The sequence below is a fragment of the Bos indicus genome, chromosome 6 (assembly GCF_029378745.1).
Source record: "Bos indicus isolate NIAB-ARS_2022 breed Sahiwal x Tharparkar chromosome 6, NIAB-ARS_B.indTharparkar_mat_pri_1.0, whole genome shotgun sequence".
NCBI classification, from domain to species: domain Eukaryota; kingdom Metazoa; phylum Chordata; class Mammalia; order Artiodactyla; family Bovidae; genus Bos; species Bos indicus.
This window is the reverse complement of record NC_091765.1, coordinates 46,766,171-46,790,045: the sequence shown is the minus strand read 5'-3', so window position 1 is coordinate 46,790,045 and position 23,875 is coordinate 46,766,171. Positions and strand designations below refer to the sequence as shown.

General features: G+C 37.6%; 1 protein-coding gene across 5 annotated transcripts in view; it reads right to left on the bottom strand.

Annotated features, from left to right (window-relative positions):
- Window positions 1-23,875, bottom strand: part of TBC1D19 (TBC1 domain family member 19) — a 156,936-nt gene that overhangs the window by 103,622 nt on the left and 29,439 nt on the right. For 3 of the 5 annotated variants that reach the window (XM_019962555.2, XM_070791250.1, XM_070791252.1), the window contains exon 4: window positions 17,681-17,756. In XM_019962555.2, coding sequence (XP_019818114.2) covers window positions 17,681-17,756 — 76 coding nt within the window. Of the gene's footprint in view, window positions 1-3,608; window positions 4,364-10,799; window positions 10,925-17,680; window positions 17,757-23,875 lie in introns of those variants that run through there. The other 2 variants (XM_070791251.1, XM_070791253.1) reach the window with 2 other exon arrangements.

The window sequence follows — 23,875 nt, the reverse complement described above, 5'->3', positions numbered from 1 at the left end:
GTGGATGAAACTGGAGCCTATTATACAGAGTGAAGTAAGCCAGAAGGAAAAACACCAATACAGTATACTAACGCATATATATGGAATTTAGAAAGATGGTAACAATAACCCTGTATTCGAGACAGCAAAAGAGACACTGATGTATAGAACAGTCTTATGGACTCTGTGGGAGAGGGAGAGGGTGGGATGATTTGGGAGAATGGCATTGAAATATGTATAATATCATATATGAAACGAGTCGCCAGTCCAGGGTCCATGCATGATACCGGATGCTTGGGGCTGGTGCACTGGGATGACCCAGAGTGAGGGTATGGGGAGGGAGGAGGGAGGAGGGTTCAGGATGGGGAACACATGTATACCTGTGGCAGATTCATTTTGATATATGGCAAAACCAATACAATATTGTAAAGTTAAATAAAATTAAATTAAAAAAAATAAAGTAGGATAATGAAATAGCAAGGAATTTATAGCATCAAGTAATGTAATAAAATGACTGTCCAGGTTTCAAAAAAAAAGAATAAGAACCTTCTCTTACATAACCACAATACCACTATGACACCTGAGAAAACTAAAAATAATATTTCATATCATCTTAGCCCATATTCAATAATTTCCAATTATCCCCCAAAATGTCTTTATATCTTTTTAAATCCTGGATCCATTAAAAATTAATGCATTACATTTGGTTGTTATGTCTCTTTCTGTATAGCTTAATCTAGTGTGCTTTTCTCCTTTTCTTTTTCATACTGGCTTTTTTGAGCAGTCCAAGGCAGATGTCTTTTGGAATGTGTCACAATCTAGATTGGTCTCACTGTTTTCTCACCATATCGATTACATTCTTCTTTGTCCCTGGTATTTGTCATAAACTTGAAATAATAAGTTAACTTTAATGGTCAGTCATAAATTGATCATCCGTATACATCATACTTCAGTAAATTATTCTCTTTAATGCCAAGTTAAAACACCATAATTTTTTGGTCTTTTAGCACTGGCCACTTCTGACTCACAAAAAACAGAATAATACCAAAGCTCCAAAATTTAGACCAAATGAGGAGAAATGGAGATAACTATATATTATATTATCTATAAAAGACAGCTAAAATCAGATAATATTAAATAGAATAATAATACCTCCTTTACGTGATTGCTATAAAAATTAAAGATGTAAAGTACTTTGAACAGTGACACAATGATAATAATCATTCAATAACTGATAGTTTTTACTACAGCTATCATTATTCAGAGTTTCTTCATTAACATACGTATCTAGATATATTACTCTCTATCTGGAATAAACTCTCCATGCTCTACTCTTATCCCAACATACTTATTCCTATGTTATCTGAATAAATTATATTCACCATTCAGGTCTTCACCTCTATTAAGCCTGCTCTTACCTGGCCCCCACTCAGATAATATTAGTGCCTTTGCCTACAGATTCTCACAATATCTCTTCCTTCACCTATCATAGCACATATCACACTTTATCGAGCACATAATAAGTTTTCAATAATTGAACAGATTTCTACTCTTAGTTATGCTGCAAGTATTTAGAAAAATTTTGGTACAACTGCCAAAGTAATGAATGAACAGGAAAAAAATCATCTATAAGAGAAATACAAAGCTGTGTGAAATGCATAAGACTTAGTTTACTAAATATATAGAAATAGGTTTTCAAGAATAAAAGAATACTCAATAAATTTCATAAAATACAGTCCAAACTAATTCTGTTTACTAGTTTGTTTTCAATTTTTTTCTCTCTCTTTTCTTTTTCCTATAAAGAGTTCTCTTAGATGCAGGACTTCAAATATATTTGGGTATATTATTCATGACCAAACTTTAGTTAGTATAATACAACCCACTTCCACCCTCAACATTCTTATCCCAAATTTATCTGGAAAAATCTAACTCAACTTTCATATCTTGGCTTAAAAGTAATTTCCTTTAATAAGCTTTCTGCCACTTGCTCCCTCAAATCCAGATTGTGGGGGTTGGGGGAGCAAGTATTAGAACCTTAACAACACAAGAGAAGACTCTACACATGGACATCACCAGATGGTCAACACCGAAATCAGATTGATTATATTCTTTGCAGACAAAGATGGAGAAGCTCTATACAGTAAGCAAAAACAAGACCAGGAGCTGACTGTGGCTCAGATCATGAACTCCTTATTGCCAAATTCAGACTTAAATTGAAGAAAGTAGGGAAAACCACTAGACCACTCAAGTATGACCTAAATCAAATCCCTTACAATCATACAGTAGAGGTGACAAATAGATTAAAGGGATTAGATCTGATAGAGTGCCTGAAGAACTATGGACGGAGGTTCATGACATTGTACAGGAGGCAGTGATCAAGACCATCCCCAAGAAAAGAAACGCAAAAAGGCAAAATGGTTGTCTGAGGAGGCCTTACAAATAGCTGAGAAAAGAAGAGAAGCTAAAGGCAAAGGAGAAAAGGAAAGATATACCCATTTGAATGCAGATTTCCAGGGAATAGCAAGGAGAGATAAGGAAGCCTTCCTCAGTGATCAATGCAAAGAAATAGAGGAAAACAATAGAATGGGAAAGACTAGAGATCTCTTCAAGAAAATTAGAGACCCCAAGGGAACATTTCATGCTATTATGAGCACAATAAAGGACAGAAATGGTATGGACCTAACAGAAACAGAAGATATTAAGAAGAGGTGGCAAGAATACACAGAGGAATAGACAAAAAAGATCTTCATGACCCAGATAACCACAATGGTGTGATCACTCACCTAGAGCCAGACATCCTGGGATGTGAAGTCAAGTGGGCCTTAGGAAGCATCACTACAAACAAAGCTAGTGGAGGTGATAGAATTCCAGTTGAGCTATTTCAAATCCTAGAATATGGTGTTGTGAAAGTGTTGCACTCAATATGCCAGCAAATCTGGAAAACTCAGCAGTGGCCACAGGACTGGAAAAGGTCCGTTTCATTCCAGTCCCAAAGAAGGGCAATGACAAAGAATGCTCAAACTACCACACAATTGTACTCATCTCACACACTAGCAAAGTAATGCTCAAAATTCTTCAAGCCAGGCTTCAACAGTACAGGAACCATGAACTTCCAGATGTTCAAGCTGGATTTAGAAAAGGTAGAACAAGAGATCAAATTGCCAATATCTGCTAGATCCTAGAAAAAGCAAGAGAGTTCCAGAAAAACATTTACTTTTGCTTTATTGACTATGCCAAAGCCTTTGACTGTGTGGATCACAATCAACTGTGGAAAATTCTGAAAGAGATGGGAATACCAGACCACCTGAACTGCCTCTTGAGAAACCTGTATGCAGGTCAAGAAGCAACAGTTAGAACTAGACATGGAACAAACAGACTGGTTCCAAATTGGGAAAGGAGTACATCAAGGCTGTATATTGTCACCCCGCTTATTTAAACGTATATGCAGAGTCCATCATGTAAAACGCTGGGCCGGATGAAGCACAAGCTGGAATCAAGATCGCCGGGAGAAATATCAATAATTTCAGATATGCAGACGACACCACCCTTATGGCAGAAAGCAAAGGAGAACTAAAGAGCCTCTTGATGAAAGTGAAAGAGGAGAGTGAAAAAGTTGGCTTAAAACTCACCATTCAGAAAACATGGCATCTGGTCCCATCACTTTACGGCAAATAGATGAGGAAACAGTGTCAGACTTTATTGTTTTGGGCTCCAAAATCACTGCAGCCATGAAATTAAAAGACACTTGCTCCTTGGAAGAAAACCTATGACCAACCTAGACAGCATATTTAAAAGCAGAGACATTACTTTACCAACAGAGGTCCATCTAGTCAAGGCTATGGTTTTCCCAGTAGTTCTGTACAGATATGAGAGTTAGACTATAAAGAAAGTGAGCACCGAAGAACTGATGCTTTTGAACTGTGGTGTTGGAAAACTCTTGAGAGTTCCTTGGATTGCAAAGAGATCCAACCAGTCCATCCTAAAGGAGATCAGTCCTGAATATTCATTGGAAGGACTGATGCTGAAGCTGAACCTCCAATACTTCACCTGATGTGAAGAACTGACTCATTTGAAAAGATCCTCATGCTGGGAAAGACTGAAGGTGGGAGGAGAAGGGGATGACAGAGGATGAGATGGTCGAATGGCATCACTGACGTGATGGACATGAGTTTGAGTAGGCTCTGGGAGCTGGTGATGGACAGAGAAGTCTGGTGTGCTGCAGTCCATGGGGTCACAATGAGTCGGACATAATTGAGTGACTGAACTGAACTGAATTTTAATTCAGTCATTACTATAAAAATAAAACTTGCATAAAGATTAAAAATCCAATCCCTGATTTTTTATTATGTATCCTATTATATAAAAGAACTAAATTTCTAGCTATTGAATTATGATTACAAAAATTATCATTTTCAACCACTAATAAGAGGACTCCTGAGTTGATAAAAAGAAAATAACTCTCAGATATAAAAATAAAAGTTACAACAGACATCAATGTGTGGCTCATAATATATACCGTACATATTTGTAAGACTGCAATACATAATTTTAATACAGCATAAAACCTACTGAAAACACAGACATAAAGTCCATTTAAAATAGAATACTTTCTATAATTATATGTTAATAAGATATTCTGAAGCATATTTAACTTATTCTTTAGAAAATCACTCTGACAAAAACATCTCTTCAGGAGTTTTGACAAAGTAAAACTTTAAGTGATAAATCACAGTTCTCCTAAATAACTATCCCACTTACCAAGTATTTCAACTTACCAAATTTAATGTTAGATGTAATATACAGAGAAACTACTTAAGAAAAAAATTTCACAGAAAAGAAATTAGAGAAAACAAACTTATGGTTACCAGAGAATAAGTGAGGGGAGGGATAAATTGGGAGATTGAGATAGACATATACAAACTACTACATATAAAATAGACCTGATCCAAAGAGCCAAATAATTGGAAAAGACCCTGATGCTGGGAAAGATTCAAGGCAAAGGAGAAGCGGGCAGCAGAGGATGAGATGGTTAGATACCATCACTGACTCAATGGACATGAATTGGGGCAAACTCCAGGAGACAGTGAAGGGCAGGGAAGCCTGGCATGCTGCAGTCCATGTGGTTGCAAAGAGTCGGACATGACTTAGTGATTAACAACAATAATAAACTAATAAGGACCTACTGTATGGCATAGGGAACTCTTCTTGATACTCTGTAATTCTCTATATGGGAAAAAAATCTAAAAAACAGTGGATATATGTATATGTATAGAACTCATTCACCTTGCTGAAGAGCAGAAGCTAACACAACATTGTAAATCAACTATACTCCAATAAAATCTTTTAAAAAAGAAATTAGATATTAGAAGCAAGCATTCTGAATGAAAAAAATAGAGCTAAGTGACTTACATGTGTTTACCATATGTTATTTTATTAATCCTGTGAGTAATGTATCATTACCCTCATTTTTACAAATGGGAAACTTTTTAAAACAACACCTGAGAGTAGAATGGAAAAGAATATTAAGAACTAAAGCAATGCTGAACAAAACTTTATTCATCATTTTTTATTGTGTTCCACAACTAAAGCAAAAACGTGGAAATGATCCAGAAGAGAAGAAAGAACAAGATGAAAAACTGAGAGAAAGAGGAAAAGGATGTTCAACTCAGAAAATTCAAAATTTTAAGGCTAGAACAGGTGGACATGAGGTTAATAGCTGAGTTTTCAAATAAGGAAAATATATTGATTCAACAAATATTTACTGGGCTCTTATTAAACATATGCCATTAAAAGATGAATAAAACAGCTATCCCTGTAGTGAGGGTGAGAAGGATAAGACAGAAACAAATAATATGGATAAGTTGCAAAAAGTTCATTAGGGCTATACCAATCTATACATAAAAAACCATAAAAATGTAAAACAATAGGCACGCAATAGGAAGCTAGGTATATCACAACTTCTAGCTGTCCACAGAACACATCACATCCTGAAATAATGAAAGAAGAGTGACCCCAGTGGTTGGCCTTGTCTTCCCTATTCCCTGTTCCATATCTATGAAAGGTTGTCAGGAATTTTCCAAGGTACTCTTTGCAAGAACTTCAGTCAGATGGTCAGAAGTCATTTCATAAAAGTCTTAGTCAACAAAATCATTTCCACAGACATTAGAAACAGTAACAGAATATCCTGACAATGAGGGGAAATCCAAGATGAAGCAAGCGGCTGTTTTTAAGTGGGGTCATCCTTTAGGTTCCCTAAAGAACTCTAATCTTGATTAAGTGGTATTTATTCATTTCTTTGTCTCACTGATTATCATGTATTCAATGCTTTATATCTACAAAGCACAAAGCTCAGACCAGTGAGTAAATGTTATAAGGAGCTTATAACCATTTAACGAAACTTTCCAACAATTAAAAGACTTAGTCAAAATGGGTTAAAATTGTGAATTTCTTGTTTCCAGTTCTCCATCAAAAGGAGATGAGCTCCAGAGGTTAGACTGGATAAATGTGAAAGTCCACTCTAGCTCCAGCTCCAGTTCTATAGGTACATAATTTTTCTCTACCTGTGGAAATGAATAAATAAGCCCTACGTCTCAAAGATAAATGCTAAAAATTCATAGTTGATGCTATGCTATTATTTAAATAAAAATTTCAGTGTGTACCTAGCACCCAATAAAAAGTTGAAGTAGCAAATAAGTTATTGAAAAATGATAGTGCGCCAATATAAAATAAGAAGAAAGTAAAAGTTTCTATCCCAACGACTTACAAAATAAAGATTTTTTAAAATGTTATTTAAAAGGAAAATGGATGGTCTTTTACATTTAAAATGTTTAAATAGAAAGACATTACCTTTTACTTAAACCCATATCCTCTCTAAATGAAATTATTGTTGCTTTCTAATCAGTTTCCCTAATAATTGAAAACTATGGTATTAACTCAAAGGATTTCAAGAATTTTATAAATAAGGTAGTTTCTAAGCCATGAGAGGTAAAAGATTCTCAAAAGAATTGCAATTCTACTGAAATCTTTAAATGGGTATTATTATCATCTTGCTTCTTTTTCATAGTAATGAAAATAAATAAGTCATTAAAAACAATGTAACAAATACACAGCATGCAAAACTTATGAAATTATAAAATTTTTTCATAAGTTTAAATTACTTTCTTCACACTGAAATGAATAAAGTAAAACAAAATAATAATAACCCAGCTTTCTAATGGAAAAAGGCTTTAGTAATTCTATGATAATAAAGAATATACATTTATTCAAGATAATATGAAAAACCATATAATATATAAAGAATAAAATAATAAATAAGCACTCATAAATTTCCACCAGTCAAAAATAACCAGTGTTACCACTTTATTCTCTTCATTTTTTCTATGCATGTATGTGTACAACTGAGATGTATATGTGTGTATATATGCACTTGGATATATATACACTTAATTAAAGTAGAATTATATTGTTTTATAGTTTGCTTTTTTGAATGGAGATTATATCATATGCAATTTCACCTCATTATGCTGCTGCTACTGCTAAGTCACTTCAGTCGTGTCCGACTCTGTGCGACCCCATAGACGGCAGCCCACCAGGCTCCCCCGTCCCTGGGATTCTCCAGGCAAGAACACTGGAGTGGGTTGCCATTTCCTTCTCCAATGCATCAAAGTGAAAAGTGAAAGTGAAGTCACTCAGTCGTGTTCGACTCTTAGCGACCCCAGGGACTGCAGCCTACCAGGCTCCTCCGTCCATGGGATTTTCCAGGCAAGAGTACTGGAGTGGGGTGCCATTGCCTTCTCTGTCACCTCATTATACTTCTCTGAAAATGCCATTTTTGATGCCTGTGTAAAACTGTCTTTTGGAGATTCGCTGTTACATTTAAGCAGGCCCTATTGCTTTCTTTAGATGCCTTTAAATTTTTTACTATTATCTCTGATTTTTTTCTTTAGAGAAGGCTCAAGAAGTGAAGTTACTCAAAATAAGGGTATAAATATTTTCCTAAAGGGAACATTTCCACTTTTCATTATGTAATTCATTCATCATTTAAAAAAAAAAAAATCTATTGAGTGTCTACCATGGGCCGGGCACCATGCCAGAGGTTGCAGATACAATGCGGGAAGAGAGACACTGGTTCTGCTCTACAGAATCTAGTGATCATACAGACAACCCAAGTATTGTGATAGGAAGGTCAGGGTGCCTCTCGTGTGGAGGACTGGAGATACAGGAAAAGTATCTGCGTATCTGAGAGCGAGGGGTCAGAAAGCCTTCCTAAAGAAACCATCATCTAACCCAATACCTGAAAAATGTGTAGAAGTTAGCCAGAAACACGTGGGGTTCGAGGGGAGGCAGTCTGGGGTAGGAGTGACGGTATGAGCACAGGTTCTCCTGCTGGAGGACACCAAGGAGATGAAGAGAGAGAGAAGGTACCTGTGTGTGGAAATGGAGTGGCAGGAAGGGGAGGGACAGTAAGAGAAGGCAAGGGATGAGACCTGAACAGTAAAATGGGGCAAGATAATGTATAGATTTTTAAGCAAAAGTAAGGAACTGAAGCTCTATCCTAAAAGTCTTGGAAGTTTTAAGAAATGGAGTGACAATACAGAAGGCAGAAGGACCAGTTAGGAAGGAGATGATAATTGAAGTAATATGAAACTAGCAAAATTCTCAACTTTACTAAGGTTACTGGATTGACAGAAAACAGGATAAATTCAACCACACAGCTCATCCTGAGTTTGAGCATTTCTGGACTGGATACAGAAAGGCTGAAAAGAATCAGGTAGTGCAAATTCTGGAGTGGCTGTCCAAGTTCAAATTCCAAGTCTTCCACTTAGTAGTTTTGTGAAGCTGGCACTCTCTGAGACCATAAATGTAACTCATCTCATACAGTCGACATAAATATTAAATGAGTGAATACTTGAATGGTACCTGGCACATAATTAGAGCTCTATGTGCTTACTACTATTATTTCACATGTAAACTTGTGAATTTAGATTTATCACACTGCATATAAATTTCTTCAAATACTGCTTTCTGTGAAAGGTGTAGCAAAGTAGTTCCCAAAGTACTTTACATGGAAATATGTCACATACGTCTGAACAGCACTAGGTTAAATAAAAATTAAACTGTTTCTCTACTGAAGAGCCTCTCTGAGCCATTAACACACCAAAAGAAATTGTAAGCAAAATTAAGGAGCATTAGATTAAAAACCAAAGTATCTAATAAATATTCATGAGTCTATATTGATACAAATAAATGACTGAATAAGTAAATAAATGGGGGAGAGAAGACAACTCTCCGATGCAGAAGAATTCTAAATACTTTTTGTAGATATTCCCCTGCTCAGGGAGGTAGAACATAATTTCTCTTCCTTAAGTATGAACTGTGACTTCCTTCAAGCTGGTTTTAGAAAAGACAGAGGAACCAGAGATCAAATTGCCAACATCCACTGGATCATGGAAAAAGCAAGAGAGTTCCAGAAAAACATCTACTTCTGTTTTATTGACTATGCCAAAGCCTTTGACTGTGTGGATCACAATAAACTGTGGAAAATTCTTCAAGAGATGGGAATACCAGCCCACCTGACCTGCCTCTTGAGAAATCTGTATGCAGGTCAGGAAGCAACAGTTAGAACTGGACATGGAACAACAGACTAGTTCCAAATAGGAAAAGGAGTACGTTAAGGCTGTATATTGTCACCTTGCTTATTTAACTTATATGCAGAGTACATCATGAGAAATGCTGGACTGGAAGAAACACAAGCTGGAATCAAGATTGCCGGGAGAAATATCAATAACCTCAGATATGCAGATGACACCACCCTTATGGCAGAAAGTGAAGAGGAACTCAAAAGCCTCTTGATGAAAGTGAAAGTGGAGAGTGAAAAAGTTGGCTTAAAGATCAACATTCAGAAAACAAAGATCATGGCATCCGGTCCCATCACTTCATGGGAAATAGATGGGGAAACAGTGGAAACAGTGTCAGACTTTATTTTTTTGGGCTCCAAAATCAGTGCAGATGGTGACTGCAGCCATGAAATTAAAAGACACTTACTCCTTGGAAGGAAAGTTATGACCAACCTAGATAGCGTATTGAAAAGCAGAGACATTACTTTGCCAACAAAGGTCTGTCTACTCAAGGCTATGGTTTTTCCTGTGGTCATGTATGGATGTGAGAGTTGGACTGTGAAGAAGGCTGAGCGCCGAAGAATTGATGCTTTTGAACTGTGGTGTTGGAGAAGACTCTTGAGAGTCCCTTGGACTGCAAGGAGATCCAACCAGTCCATTCTCAAGGAGATCAGCCCTGGGATTTCTTGGGAAGGAATGATGCTAAAGCTGAAACTCCAGTACTTTGGCCACCTCAAGCGAACAGTTGACTCATTGGAAAAGACTCTGATGCTGGGAGGGATTGGGGGCAGGAGGAGAAGGGGACGACAGAGGATGAGATGGCTGGATGGCATCACTGACTCGATGGACGTGAGTCTGGGTGAACTCCGGGAGTTGGTGATGGACAGGGAGGCCTGGCGTGCTGCGATTCATGGGGTCGCAAAGAGTCGGACACGACTGAGCGACTGAACTGAACTGAACTGAAGGTGGGAGAGGGGCAGTAACTTTACAGTGGAAAAAAACCTCACAATTAGTATCTCAATCAGGCAATAAAGGTCAACATCAACAGTGATATATCATGTTGATAGTATGAATGATGATACAATTTAATCAATATAAATGGCACTTTATGTCTGTGATCTTCCTACAAAAAACTCACAACCCCAGTCTAATCATGAGAAAAACATCTGATGAGTTCCAAGAGAGGGATATTCTACAAAATACCTGACGGGTACTTCTCAAAACTGTCAAGGTCATCAAAAACAAGGGAAGTCTGAGAAAATGTCATAGCCAAGAGGAGGCTAAGGAGACATGGCAACCAAATGCAATGTGGTGTGCTGGATGGATTCCTAAAACAGAAAAAGGACATGAGGTTAAAACTAAGGGAATCTATTGAATAAAGTAGAACTTTAGCTATGGTATTAATATCAGTTCACTAAGTATAATGAATGTACATAGTAATGTAAGAAGTTAATAAGGCAAACTGGGTATCAGATCCTTGGGAATTCTGCATAGTATCTTCTCAATTTTTCTATACACCTAAAACTCTTGTAAAAAATCAAGTCTACTAAAAAAAAATAAAATAAATTGTGATTCAATAAGAGGAAGGCAATGTGTGCTTCCATTTGCAAATTTACTTGTCCCTGGAACCCCCTTTTGTGGAGCATCTCTCAGGGTGAGGATTCGGCATAAAACACTCGGGAAAAGGCTGACGCAGTAAAAGAAGTCTCTTCCCCTTATCAGCCCAGATTTCCTGGCCACCTTCCCTTTGGCAGGCAGCACTTTCTACCTTGTGTTACAGATACATGTGTCCAAGTCTTATTTCAATGATCAAATCATGTAGTTTCCTGAAGGCAGAATCTCCATCTAATTTATTTCTGCATCTCCACAGCACACAGCAGAGTGTCTTTTACTCACGGGCATTCAGTAAACATCTGTTAAATAAATACTGTAAGAAAAGATGGGAAATGCCTTTTCTTACTGATTCATTATAAACTAAGTTTCTGCTACATAAAGTCTGGGTTGTCATGCCCTCCTCCAGGGATAGTGTGCTACCAGAGTTCAAAAGAGGGAGAAATCCTTTCAACAGGAGTAATAAAAACCTCAGCAAAGAGATGCCATCTAAGCTGACACAAAATAAATGGGATTTACATAATACAGAACAAGCAGAGGGCTTTCCATGACAGCAAAACCAAAAGTGTTAAAGACACAATAGGAAAGGCAAAATGCTTCACTTGGATGGGCACAAAGGGCAGTTATAAGACAGCAGAGACTGATGGAGTGGAATCGTCTCTGCTGGGGACAGAAAGTAATTACCCTTCATGGTGGGCTTTGGAGTAGGAACATCATTTACTAGGCAACTGGCAGTCATTGAAGGTTTCCTAGAAGGCAGTGAGAAATATTATAAGGGTAAATCCTAGAGAAAGAAATGGCAACCCAAAAACATAGGCCCCCCCCAAAATAAAGTCTCACTGTTTCCAAAAATAAAGTCTCCACTGTTTATCTTTTTTTTTTTAGTAGACTTGATTTTTTACTAGAGTTTTAGACGTATAGAAAAATCAAGAAGATACTATGGAGAATTCCCAAGGATCTGATACCCAGTTTCCCTCTATTTACCATGAAGTGATGGGACCAGATGCCATGTTTTCTGAATGGTGAGTTTTAAGCCAACTTTTTCACTCTCCTCTTTCACTTTCATCAAGAGGCTCTTTAGTTCTCCTTCACTCTTCTGCCATAAGGGTGGTGTCATTTGCATATCTGGCAATCTTGATTCCGGCTTGTGCTTCATCCAGCCTGGCATTTCACATGATATATCCTGCATATAAGTTTAAAGAAGCAGGGTGACAATATTCAGCCTTGATGTACTCCTTTCCAATTTGGAACCAGTCTGTTGTTCCATGCCAAGTTCTAACTGTTGCTTCTTGACCTGCATACAGATTTCTCAAGAGGCAGGTCAGGGGTCTGGTATTCCCATCTCTTTCAGAATTTTCCACAGTTTGTTGTGATCCACACAGTCAAGGCTTTGGCATAGTCAATAAAGCAAAAGTAAATGTTTTTCTGGAACTCTCTTGCTTTTTCTAGGATCTAGCAGATGTTGGCAATTTGATCTCTGGTTCCTCTGCCTTTTCTAAATCCAGCTTGAACATCTGGAAGTTCACGGTTCCTGTACTGTTGAAGCCTGGCTTGAAGAATTTTGAGCATTACTTTGCTAGTGTGTGAGATGAGTACAATTGTGCGGTAGTTTGAGCATTCCTTGGCATTGCCCTTCTTTGGGACTAGAATGAAAACAGACCTTTTCCAGTCCTGTGGCCACTGCTGAGTTTTCTAGATTTGCTGGCATATTTTCCAGTCCTGTGGCTGTTGCTGAGTTTTCCAAATTTGCTGGCATATTGAATGCAACACTTTCACAGCATCATCTTTTAGGATTTGAAATAGCTCAACTGGAATTCCATCACCTCCACTAGCTTTGTTTGTAGTGATGCTTCCTAAGGCCCACTTGACATCACATTGCAGGACATCTGGCTCTAGGTGAGTGATCACACCATCGTGGTTATCTGGGTCATGAAGATCTTTTTTGTACAGTTCTTCTGTGTATTCTTGCCACCTCTTCTTAATATCATCTGCTTCTGTTAGTCGCATACCATTTCTCTCCTTTATTGTCCAATCTTGGCATGAAATGTTCCCTTGGGGTCTCTAATTTTCTTGAAGAGATCTCTAGTCTTTCCCATTCTATTATTTTCCTCTATTTCTTTGCATTGATCACTGAGGAAGGCTTCCTTATCTCTCCTTGCTATTCCCTGGAAATCTGCATTCAAATGGGTATATCTTTCCTTTTCTCCTTTGCCTTTAGCTTCTCCTCTTTTCTCAGTTATTTGTAAGGCCTCCTCAGACAACCATTTTGCCTTTTTGCATTTCTTTTTCTTGGGGATGGTCTTATCACCGCCTCCTGTATAATGAACCTCCGTCCATAGATCTTCAGGCACTCTGTCTATCAGATCTAATCCCTTGACTCTGTTTGTCACTTCCACTGTATACCTGTAAAGCGATTTGATGTCGGTCAAACCTGAGTGGTCTAGCGTTTTTTCCTACTTTGTTCAATTTTAAGTCTGAATTTAGCAATAAGGAGTTCATGATGTGAGCCACAGTCAGCTCCTAGTCTTGTTTTTGCTGACTGCATAGTTTCTCCATCTTGGGCTGCAAAGAATATAATCAATCTGATTTTGGTACTGACCATCAAAAGCAGATAATTAATAATAAAAGGATTGAGATGCAACAAAATGAACCCACTGAAAGATAAATGGGTTTAGACTAAACTAATGGTAAACATATAAGTTAAATAAGCAGGGTGACAATATACAGCCTTGACGAACTCTTTTTCCTATGTGGAACCAGTCTGTTGTTCCATATCCAGTTCTAACTGTTGCTTCCTGACCTGCATACAGGTTTCTCAAGAGGCAGGTCAGGTGGTCTGGTATTCCCATCTCTTTCAGAATTTTCCACAGTTTATTGTGATCCACACAGTCAAAGGCTTTGGCATAGTCAATAAAGCAGAAGTAGATGTTTTTCTGGAACTCTCTTGCTTTTTTCACGATCCAGCGGATCTTGGCAATTTGATCTCTGGTTCCTCTGCCTTTTCTAAAACCAGCTTGAACATCTCGAAGTTCACGGTTCACGTATTGCTGAAGCCTGGCTTGGAGAATTTTGAGCATTACTTTACTAGCGTGTGAGATGAGTGCAATTGTGCGGTAGTTTGAGCATTCCTTGGCATTGCCTTTCTTTGGGATTGGAATGAAAACAGACCTTTTCCAGTCCTGTGGCCACTGCTGAGTTTTCCAAATTTGCTGGCATATTGAGTGCAGCACTTTCACAGCATCATCTTTCAGGATTTGGAATAGCTCAACTGGAATTCCATCACCGCCACTAGCTTTGTTCATAGTGATGCTTTCTAAGGCCCTCTTGACTTCACATTCCAGGATGTCTGGCTCTAGGTCAGTGATCACACCATCGTGATTATCTGGGTCGTGAAGCTCTTTTATGTACAGTTCTTTTGTGTGTATTCTTGCCACCTCTTCTTAATATCTTCTGCTTCTGTTAGGTCCATATCATTTCTGTCCTTTATCGAGCCCATCTTTGCATGAAATGTTCCCTTGGTATCTCTAATTTTCTTGAAGAGATCTCTAGTCTTGCCCATTCTGTTGTTTTCCTCTGTTTCTTTGCATTGATCACTGAGGAAGGCTTCCTTATCTCTTCTTGCTCTTCTTTGGAACTCTGCATTCAGATGCTTATATCTTTCCTTTTCTCCTTTGCTTTTCACTTCTCTTCTTTTCACAGCTATTTGAAAGGCCTCCCCAGACAGCCATTTTGCTTTTTTGCATTTCTTTTCCATGGGGATGGTCTTGATCCCTGTCTCCTGTACAATGTCACGAACCTCCGTCCATAGTTCATCAGGCACTCTATCTATTAGATCTAGTCCCTTAAATCTATTTCTCACTTCCACTGTATAATCATAAGGGATTTGATTTAGGTCATACCTGAATGGTCTAGTGGTTTTCCCTACTTTCTTCAATTTAAGTCTGAATTTGGCAATAAGGAGTTCATGATCTGAGCCACAGTCAGCTCCTGGTCTTGTTTTGTTGACTGTATAGAGCTTCTCCATCTTTGGCTGCAAAGAACATAATCCATCTGATTTCGGTGTTGACCATCTGGTGATGTCCATGTGTAGAGTCTTCTCTTGTGTTGTTGAAGAGGGTGTTTGCTATGACCAGTGCATTTTCTTGGCAAAACTGTATTAGTCTTTGCCCTGCTTCATTCCGTATTCCAAGGCCAAATTTGCCTGTTACTCCAGGTGTTTCTTGACTTCCTACTTTTGCATTCCAGTCCCCTATAATGAAAAGGACATCTTTTTTGGGTGTTAGTTCTAAAAGGTCTTGTAGGTCTTCATAGAACCGTTCAACTTCAGCGTCACTGGTTGGGGCATAGACTTGGATTACTGTGATATTGAATGGTTTGCCTTGGAAACGAACAGAGATCATTTTGTCATTTTTCAGATTGCATCCAAGTACTGCATTATGGACTCTTTTGTTGATCATGATGGCTACTCCATTTCTTCTGAGGGATTCCTGCCCACAGTAGTAGATATAATGGTCATCTGAGTTAAATTCACCCATTCCAGTCCATTTGAGTTTGCTGATTCCTAGAATGTCGACATTCACTCTTGCCATCTCTTGTTTGACCACTTCCAAAGCAGCCATAAACAACATGTAAATAAAGGAGCATGATTATTTTCTAATAAATATATTTGATTAATTCCTATAATTTTCATGGGTCTCAAGACAGTATTCTTTTGATTTTTCAACCAGTTGAAAATGTAAAAAAAAAAAAAAAAAATCCTAGCTTGCCCACGATACAAAAACAGGTAGCAGGGCAGATCTGGCCCATGGGCTGTAGCATGCCAACTCTTGATCTAGTGGGTAAGCCTAGAAAGAAGAGAGAAGACTACCATACATATACTTACCATTCATACACAGTCTCAGCAACTAGCAGTAGACTTTAAGAACAGACCTATTATTCACCTCTTCAGTCTTAATAAGAAACCAACTTCTGTTTTTTACACGTTAAAACTGATACTTTCTCTAAAATGTTCAAAAATTTTCCAATTTTGCCAAAAAAAACAATCTTAGAACTAGATATTTAGCTTTATTTTCTTGAGTTCAGACCTTTATAATAAAAGACCAAACAATTCTTTCATACACGCATCATTTCAATATTATGCTTTATGACACACTGATAGTAAATACCATCTGATTGCTGGACCTAAAGTATTAATACTACATAGAGATACAAATATCAGAGAAGGCAATGGCACCCCACTCCAATACTCTTGCATGGAAAATCCCATGGGCGGAGGAGCCTGGTAGGCTGCAGTCCATGGGGTCACTGAGGGTCGGACACAACTGAGCAACTTCACTTTCACTTTTCACTCTCATGCATTGGAGAAGGAAATGGCAACCCACTCCAGCGTTCTTGCCTGGAGAATCCCAGGGACGGGGGAGCCTGGTGGGCTGCCGTCTATGGGGTCGCACAGAGTCGGACACACCTGAAGTGACTTAGCAGCAGCAGAGATAGAAATATACTACACATTAATATTTCCTCAAATATCTCCATGTTTTTTGTTTACATTGCTTCCTTTCACCCTCCAATTTTAAGGGCTTTTTAAAAAATCTGCCTAACATCCAGCACATGAAACATAGTAACTCAAAGCAGCAGAACACTTCTCAGGAGCAGCAGAACCACTGCGTAATTGCTGAAGCTGGGTGATGGGTTCATGGGAGTTCGCCAGGGTGTATTTCAAATTTTTAATAATAGTTTCCGAGACTACGATGGAGAAAGAAGGTCAGCTTATGATGTCCATTAAAGCCTCAGGAGTGGCAGTTAGAGGGTCCCCAGCACTGAGAGGAAGGCTCATGAACAGTCCTACCTCACAGGCAGGTAGACCAGGCTGGGCAAAGGCAAAGGCCAGCTAAAGAATTAGGGACATTTAGACAGCTTATTGTTTCTATTTTAACAGCTTTTTATAGTCTTTCTATTTAAATTGTTTTATTTTATTCTTTTAAAGTGACTTTTCGTTGTTTGTCAGTTCATCTTAGATTACAGGAGTCATTTGGATTCTGCAACTGAATACAACTAGTATGTGACAACCTGTATGAAAACAAATATATTTCAAATACACTATCAGTAACACTGGTGTCAAAAGCCAAAATTTTAGGGGACAAGTGAGTCAGTTCATTCCCTATTCTTTCCTTTAATATCACAGAACTTGAGGAACAAATCAGTACATAAAACTTTTATCATATTTTAAATCTTAGGCCAGTATGGTACATGATTTTTTTCCCTTCTACTCAGTATTTTCAGAATTACTATAGAAATTAAGTAAGTAATCCTTGGTTACCGAATATAAACAGCATACAAATACTATTTGCATCACTTTAGTAGTCCTTATCCAGTCTTTCATATAATAAATATAGTCCTAATGTTAATAAGGATCTTTCATTCTGCATTATATAACTTGGTATGGAATAATAAAATTAAAATGAACAATAGCCAACCTGTGCTTTCCGCATGTATACCAAAGGTTCTTTAAGATGTTCAGGAGGTGCAGCAGGATGACTAGGTAAAGGAAACCTGAGGACAGAAAGAGGGAGCTAAATATTACATACCACTTTTGATAATTAATCAGTTTGTTTGGTTAGAAATTACTTACCTCTATAGTCCATGATATATGAAACAGAACATTTGCTAGCAGTTCTATGTACTTATACAAGGTACAACAACCTAACAAAACTTTAATTCTTATCCTGCTAGCATTGTAACTTTAAATTAGCAATTTAATGACATTAAAAGTTAAAGTGGAATTCATAGATTGAGGTAACTTTTAAATTATTTAGCTCTGTAAGTGCTCATATGAAATTTTCACAACTGTTAATTTTAGTATATAAATATTATAACAGAAATTTTTAAAATCTGAAATCTAAACAAGTCCATTAACTTACTAAAATATCAACTTTTCTCAATTCTCCCAATTTCCTTTTCCACAGAATTGAAGTGATAGTATAAATACTCTTTTGTAATAGCCATATTTTAGCATGCAATATATTACATACTATATTAATTCACAGACTTAATAAAATTTTTTAAATTTAATGTCAAATTCTGTTTTCTGTGTAACATGACATTTTATATTCAAAATATATTGTTTTTATTAAGAAAACAGATTCATTTATTCAACATATTTGAGCCATTCTAGGTATATGGTGAGATTAAGACAGTGTCTCCTATTCTCATGTACCTAATATTCTAGTGAAGAAAGACAGTCAATATTCATTAAAAAAAAAAAAACAAATAGAATAACATAAAAGAGTAGTAAATGCCATGAGAAAATGAGAGCAGGATAAAGTCTAAATGATTTGGAAGGGCAGGGAAGGTGTCTAGGAAACCTAATGTTTGAATCAAGACATGAGTGAAAAGGAGCCAACCAACATTCCAAGCAAAAGGATAGCAAGCACAAAACTCTGAGGTGGGAAACTGTGGAATGTTTAAAAATCAGAAAAAGCCGGGATGGCTGAAATGTAATGACTGAGGCACAGAGTGATATAAAATCATAGAGAAGCCAATAGGAAAACACAACAATTAACATTTCCTTAGAGGTTTCAATCTCTTTCACAACTGATACCTCTAATTAAAATTAGTCATAGAAATTATACCCATGTAAAGCAACCATATTCTAACAATCAAGAACCATGCACTGAGTTCTCAAGAAATTCCTCATCCAAACAGGGATATCTAAAGGGGAACTTTAGACAGTTTTACTAACTGTTTCTAATTGTTTTTTCTGCTAAAATCTGCATTCCATGTACCTAAACAAATCACCTTTCCACACTCACCAAAAAAAAAAACAAAAACCACTGGTAATTTCTAGATACCTGAGTATTTCAAGTTGTATATTTTATACTGCTCACTATATTACTTGTAAAGATACATATGTTTTATAATGAAATGTAATTCTAAAATCCTTCCATTTAACAGTAATTATTTCTAAATTTAATAAAACTTGGAAATTTAGAAACTTGAGAGCGTTTACTGATGATCTTAAAGGTTATTTAGAAAAGATCCTGGTGGCTCAGATGATAAAGAACCTGCCTGCAAAGCAGGAGACTCAGGTACAAACCCTGGTTCAGGAAGATCCCCTGGAGAAGGGCATGGCAACACACCCCAGTATTCTTGCCTAGAGAATTCCATGGCAGAGGAGCCTGGCAGGCTGTAGTCCATGGGGTCACAAAGGGTCGGACACGACTGAGTGACTAACGCTTTCTTACTTTAAGGGTTATTTCAGACTTTATTTTTCTGGGCTCCAAAATCACTACATATGGTGACTGCAGCCATGAAATTAAAAGACGCTTACTCCTTGGAAGGAAAGTTTTGACCAACCTAGATAGCATATTCAAAAGCAGAGACATTACTTTGCCAACAAAGGTTCGTCTAGTCAAGGCTATGGTTTTTCCTGTGGTCATGTATGGATGTGAGAGTTGGACCGTGAAGAAAGCTGAGCACCGAAGAATTGATGCTTTTGAACTGTGGTGTTGGAGAAGACTCTTGAGAGTCCCTTGGACTGCAAGGAGATCCAACCAGTCCATTCTGAAGGAGATCAGCCCTGGGATTTCTTGGCAAGGAATGATGCTAAAGCTGAAACTCCAGTACTTTGGCCACCTCATGTGAAGAGTTGACTCATTGGAAAAGTCTCTGATGCTGGGAGGGATTGGGGGCAAGAGAAGAAAGGGACAACAGAGAATGAGATGGCTGGATGGCATCACTGACTCGATGAATGTGAGTCTGAGTGAACTCCGGGAGTTGGTGATGGACAGGGAGGCCTGGTGTGCTGCGATTCATGGGGTCGCAAAGAGTCGGACACGACTTAGCGACTGAACTGAAGTGAACTGAATACAAAGAAATGAGGATCAGCAGATAGGAACAATACAGAAACTGGATGTCACTCTTTACTCCTCCCTCTTCCTGTCTCTCCAAATCCCTCTAAATACCACCCATCTTTTACTACCTCACTGACACTGATTTGGGCAATGACATTATTTGCTTGCATTCATCTGACATATTCATAAGCAGTCTCCCCTGCATCTACACTATCTTCAACCTATTTGTCAATTTGCCTGGCTGTTCGTCAGGAGTAGTGTGTCCTTTATTCACCAGTGATTGTATTTCCAGTGTCTAGCATAAGACCTGGCACATACTAGATACCGAGTACATTATTGAATGGGCTTCCCAGGTGGCTCAGATGGTAAAGAATCTGCCAACAATGCAGGAGATGTGGGTTCAGTCCCTGGGTCAGGAAGATCTCCTGGAGAAGGAAATGGCAATGTACTCCAGTATTCTTGCCTTGAGAATCCCTTGGATAGAGGAGCCAGGCAGGCTACAGTCCATGGGGTCACAAAGAGTCAGACACAACTGAGCATGCACATATGCACATTTCTAAATAACTAAAACCCAAATGTGATCATATCACTACTAAATCCTAAAATGGTACCCAAATGCTTTTAGGATCTAGTCTACAAATCCTTGAGTAACAGGCACAAGCCTGCCTACAGATCCAGCTTCATTCTTTCCTATGGCCCTTTGCCCTCGACCATCCAGCCATACAATTTTTATTCTTCCAATATATAACATTCTTTTCCACCTCTAAATGTCTGTGGGCTTCCCAGGTGGCGCCAGTGTAAAGAATCCACCTGCCAGTACAGGAGATGCAAGAGATCTGGGTTCAATCCCTGGGCTGGGAAGATCCCCTGGAGGAGGAAATGGCAACCTGCTCCAATATTCTCACCTGGGAAATCCCAAGGACAGAGGGGCCTGGAAGGCTACAGTCCTCAGGTTTACAAAAGAGTTGGACACAACTAAACACATATGCATGTGTGAAACATCTGTACCTGTTGTTCCCTTGTGCCCAAAGCATTTTTCTTCTCTATTCCTTCCCCTAACTGTAGCTTTGCTTTCTGATCTCAGTCTGAATATTATTTCCTGTGACAAGTCATCATGACACCTCCAGTCTGAGTTACGCACCGGCCCTATGTACTGCTTGCACTTACCCTATTACAGCACTTACTATATTCTACTGTAATTGCGTCTGTAAAGTCTCTGTGCCCCACTGGGATGTAAGCTCCATTAAAAGCAAACACTATCTACTTACTTGTGCATTATGCCAGCACCTAGCTCTGAACATAACAATTGTTATGTGTAACATTTACGACTAAGAGGGCAAGAAGAACTATGATTAGGAGATTTTAGAGATGCCCAGGTCTACTACCTGAGGACTCTCTTAGAGAACACTGTGCATGTCTATAAAAGACTGACCTAGTCTGGTGATCTAGTATAAGGTACTCATTAATCTAAAAATCTGTCTGTTTTGAGGCCCACTATCATTAAACATTTATATGTCTCCAAAATATGGTAGACACTTGCATATATATACTATAACAGCAAATTGTGGTATCTGTTTTTATAACATATACGCATATGAAAGGTTAAAAAGGTTTATATATTCTTTTAATTTGTATTCCATAAGGAAAATAATATATCTTCTAATTCTTTATATGCATGCTCAGTCTCTTCAGTCATGTCGAACTCTTTGCAACCTCATGGACTATAGGCCCCCCTGGGTCCTCTGGTCCATGAGATTCTCCAGGCAAGAATACTAGAGTGGGTTGCCATTTCCTTCTCCAAACTGCTCTACATAAAATACAATAAAGACTAGGAGACAAAGAAATGGGTACATTTTCAAAGTAAAGACTTTCTTAAATATTTACAGTAAATATTTAGGATTAATAGTTTCACTAAGTTTTCTCAATTCAAAAAGATATTTATTGTGTGCTAGCCCTAGGGGTGGCTCAATGACTACTTGCTGACTCCATGTCATTTATTTGATGCTATAGGAGATACTCAAAGAAATGTAAGACATAATTCTTGTTTTAGAACATTTTTAATCTAGGTAAAAAACAAGATGCAAGTATATGTGAGAAGTAGTAAAAAGTATGGCTTTAGAATATGTTTCACTAGAGGTGAAATCCCAGCACTGCCATTTACTAGCTACATGATTTTCAGCAAGTTACTTAAGTGATCTTAGACTCAGTTTTCTCTTCTGTAAAATAATTAGAATAATAAAATCTGCTTTGTAGGGTGTTATAAAGACTACCTAATATAGACAATGCCTATAAAGTGCTTATTACCACAGTGCTGGACATAAACATTCAATCAATGTAAATTATCACTGATATAATATTAAATAGTTTTTAGCACAATAATAGATAAGGTATGCAATTTTGAAGTGGAAAGAGTTAACCTGGGCTAGTGTTATGTTTCATGTAATAAAAGACTGTAGAAATTTTTCTGCTATACTTGTTAAATAAAAATCTGACTAAAATCTTTGGAATCATTACTAAAATAAGTATGACATGAGCAAATTCCAGGTATGATGTATACAGTTCACATGGCCACAGTTCTATTAGGAATGAGAGTATGTGCATTTTTTTTTTCAGTTCCAATCATTTATATTAATAGATATTTCTATCTTAGTTTTGCTTTATTTACCTATGCATGTAATGGTTTCTACCAATGAAAAATGGACCAGAATACGCTAAGTCCACTTACTTTTCTGATTTGCATGAGGAAACACTTCTTCCCCGACTCCAGATGTGCCCTTTCATATAAAACGAACTGCCTCCCTGTAACATACTTGACCTCTTTCCAGGGCTTTACTCACTATACCCCAGAAGAGAATAAATGCCCTCTCCAACTTTTAAATTTTGGAAGAATAAACTGAATATGCTCACAGTGTTATTTAAGTAGAAGGTTAAGTCTGAGTCTGGAGTTCAGCTAAAGAGTTTATTTTGCTCTTGCACTAAGCTATGTCCTCCTACCAATCTTTATCACAAGTAAAAGTATAGTTTTGATTTCCCATTTGCCTTTATATTTTATTTTCTTTATTTGTTCAGAACCCAAGTGAGGCAACAGGCAGTTTTACTGAACTTCTTCAAATATCCCAACAAGTTATTCAATATTTATAAAATACTTATTTAATGTCTATTATGTAGGATATCAAGAATATTACAATGAATGAAATATTGTCCATGCCATCAAGTAAAAAGGCACTCTATCTCACAGAACAATTTTCAGGAATGCATTATGCCACAAAAATAGCAATCATCAGTAGTATCTACTGAGATGAGAATCTAATATCTGGAATTATACACAACAGATGCTATTATTCTGCCAGTATCAGAGACAAAGACACTGAAGTTACAAGCTTAATAGACAGGCAAATCACCATGTCCGTATTAGTTTAATCAACTTATGGTATCTCTACTACATTTGGGGAGTTTTAAAACCTTACTTGCCATGATAAATACCTTTTCCTTTAGGGACTAGAACCAAAGGTATAATCACAATCAGCTTTACTTAATAGATGGCACTTTATTTATGAGTTTAAGAGCTCAAAAACCAACTCAAAAGATAGCAATAAGCAAAGAAGCAAATAACTAATTTTAAAAACGTGTGTCTAAGCACAAATCCACAAGCATTCATCTCTTTGTTTTAGAAACAATTCTGGTAAACCAGGTTATTTCCTTTTCCAAGTAACAGCAGATTAGAAGGAGCAAATTGGAAACAGGAGTGTGAGAAACTAGAGAGGTTACGGATACAGATACACTGATAGCAGGGAAAAAAAGACTTAAGAACTCAGTTAG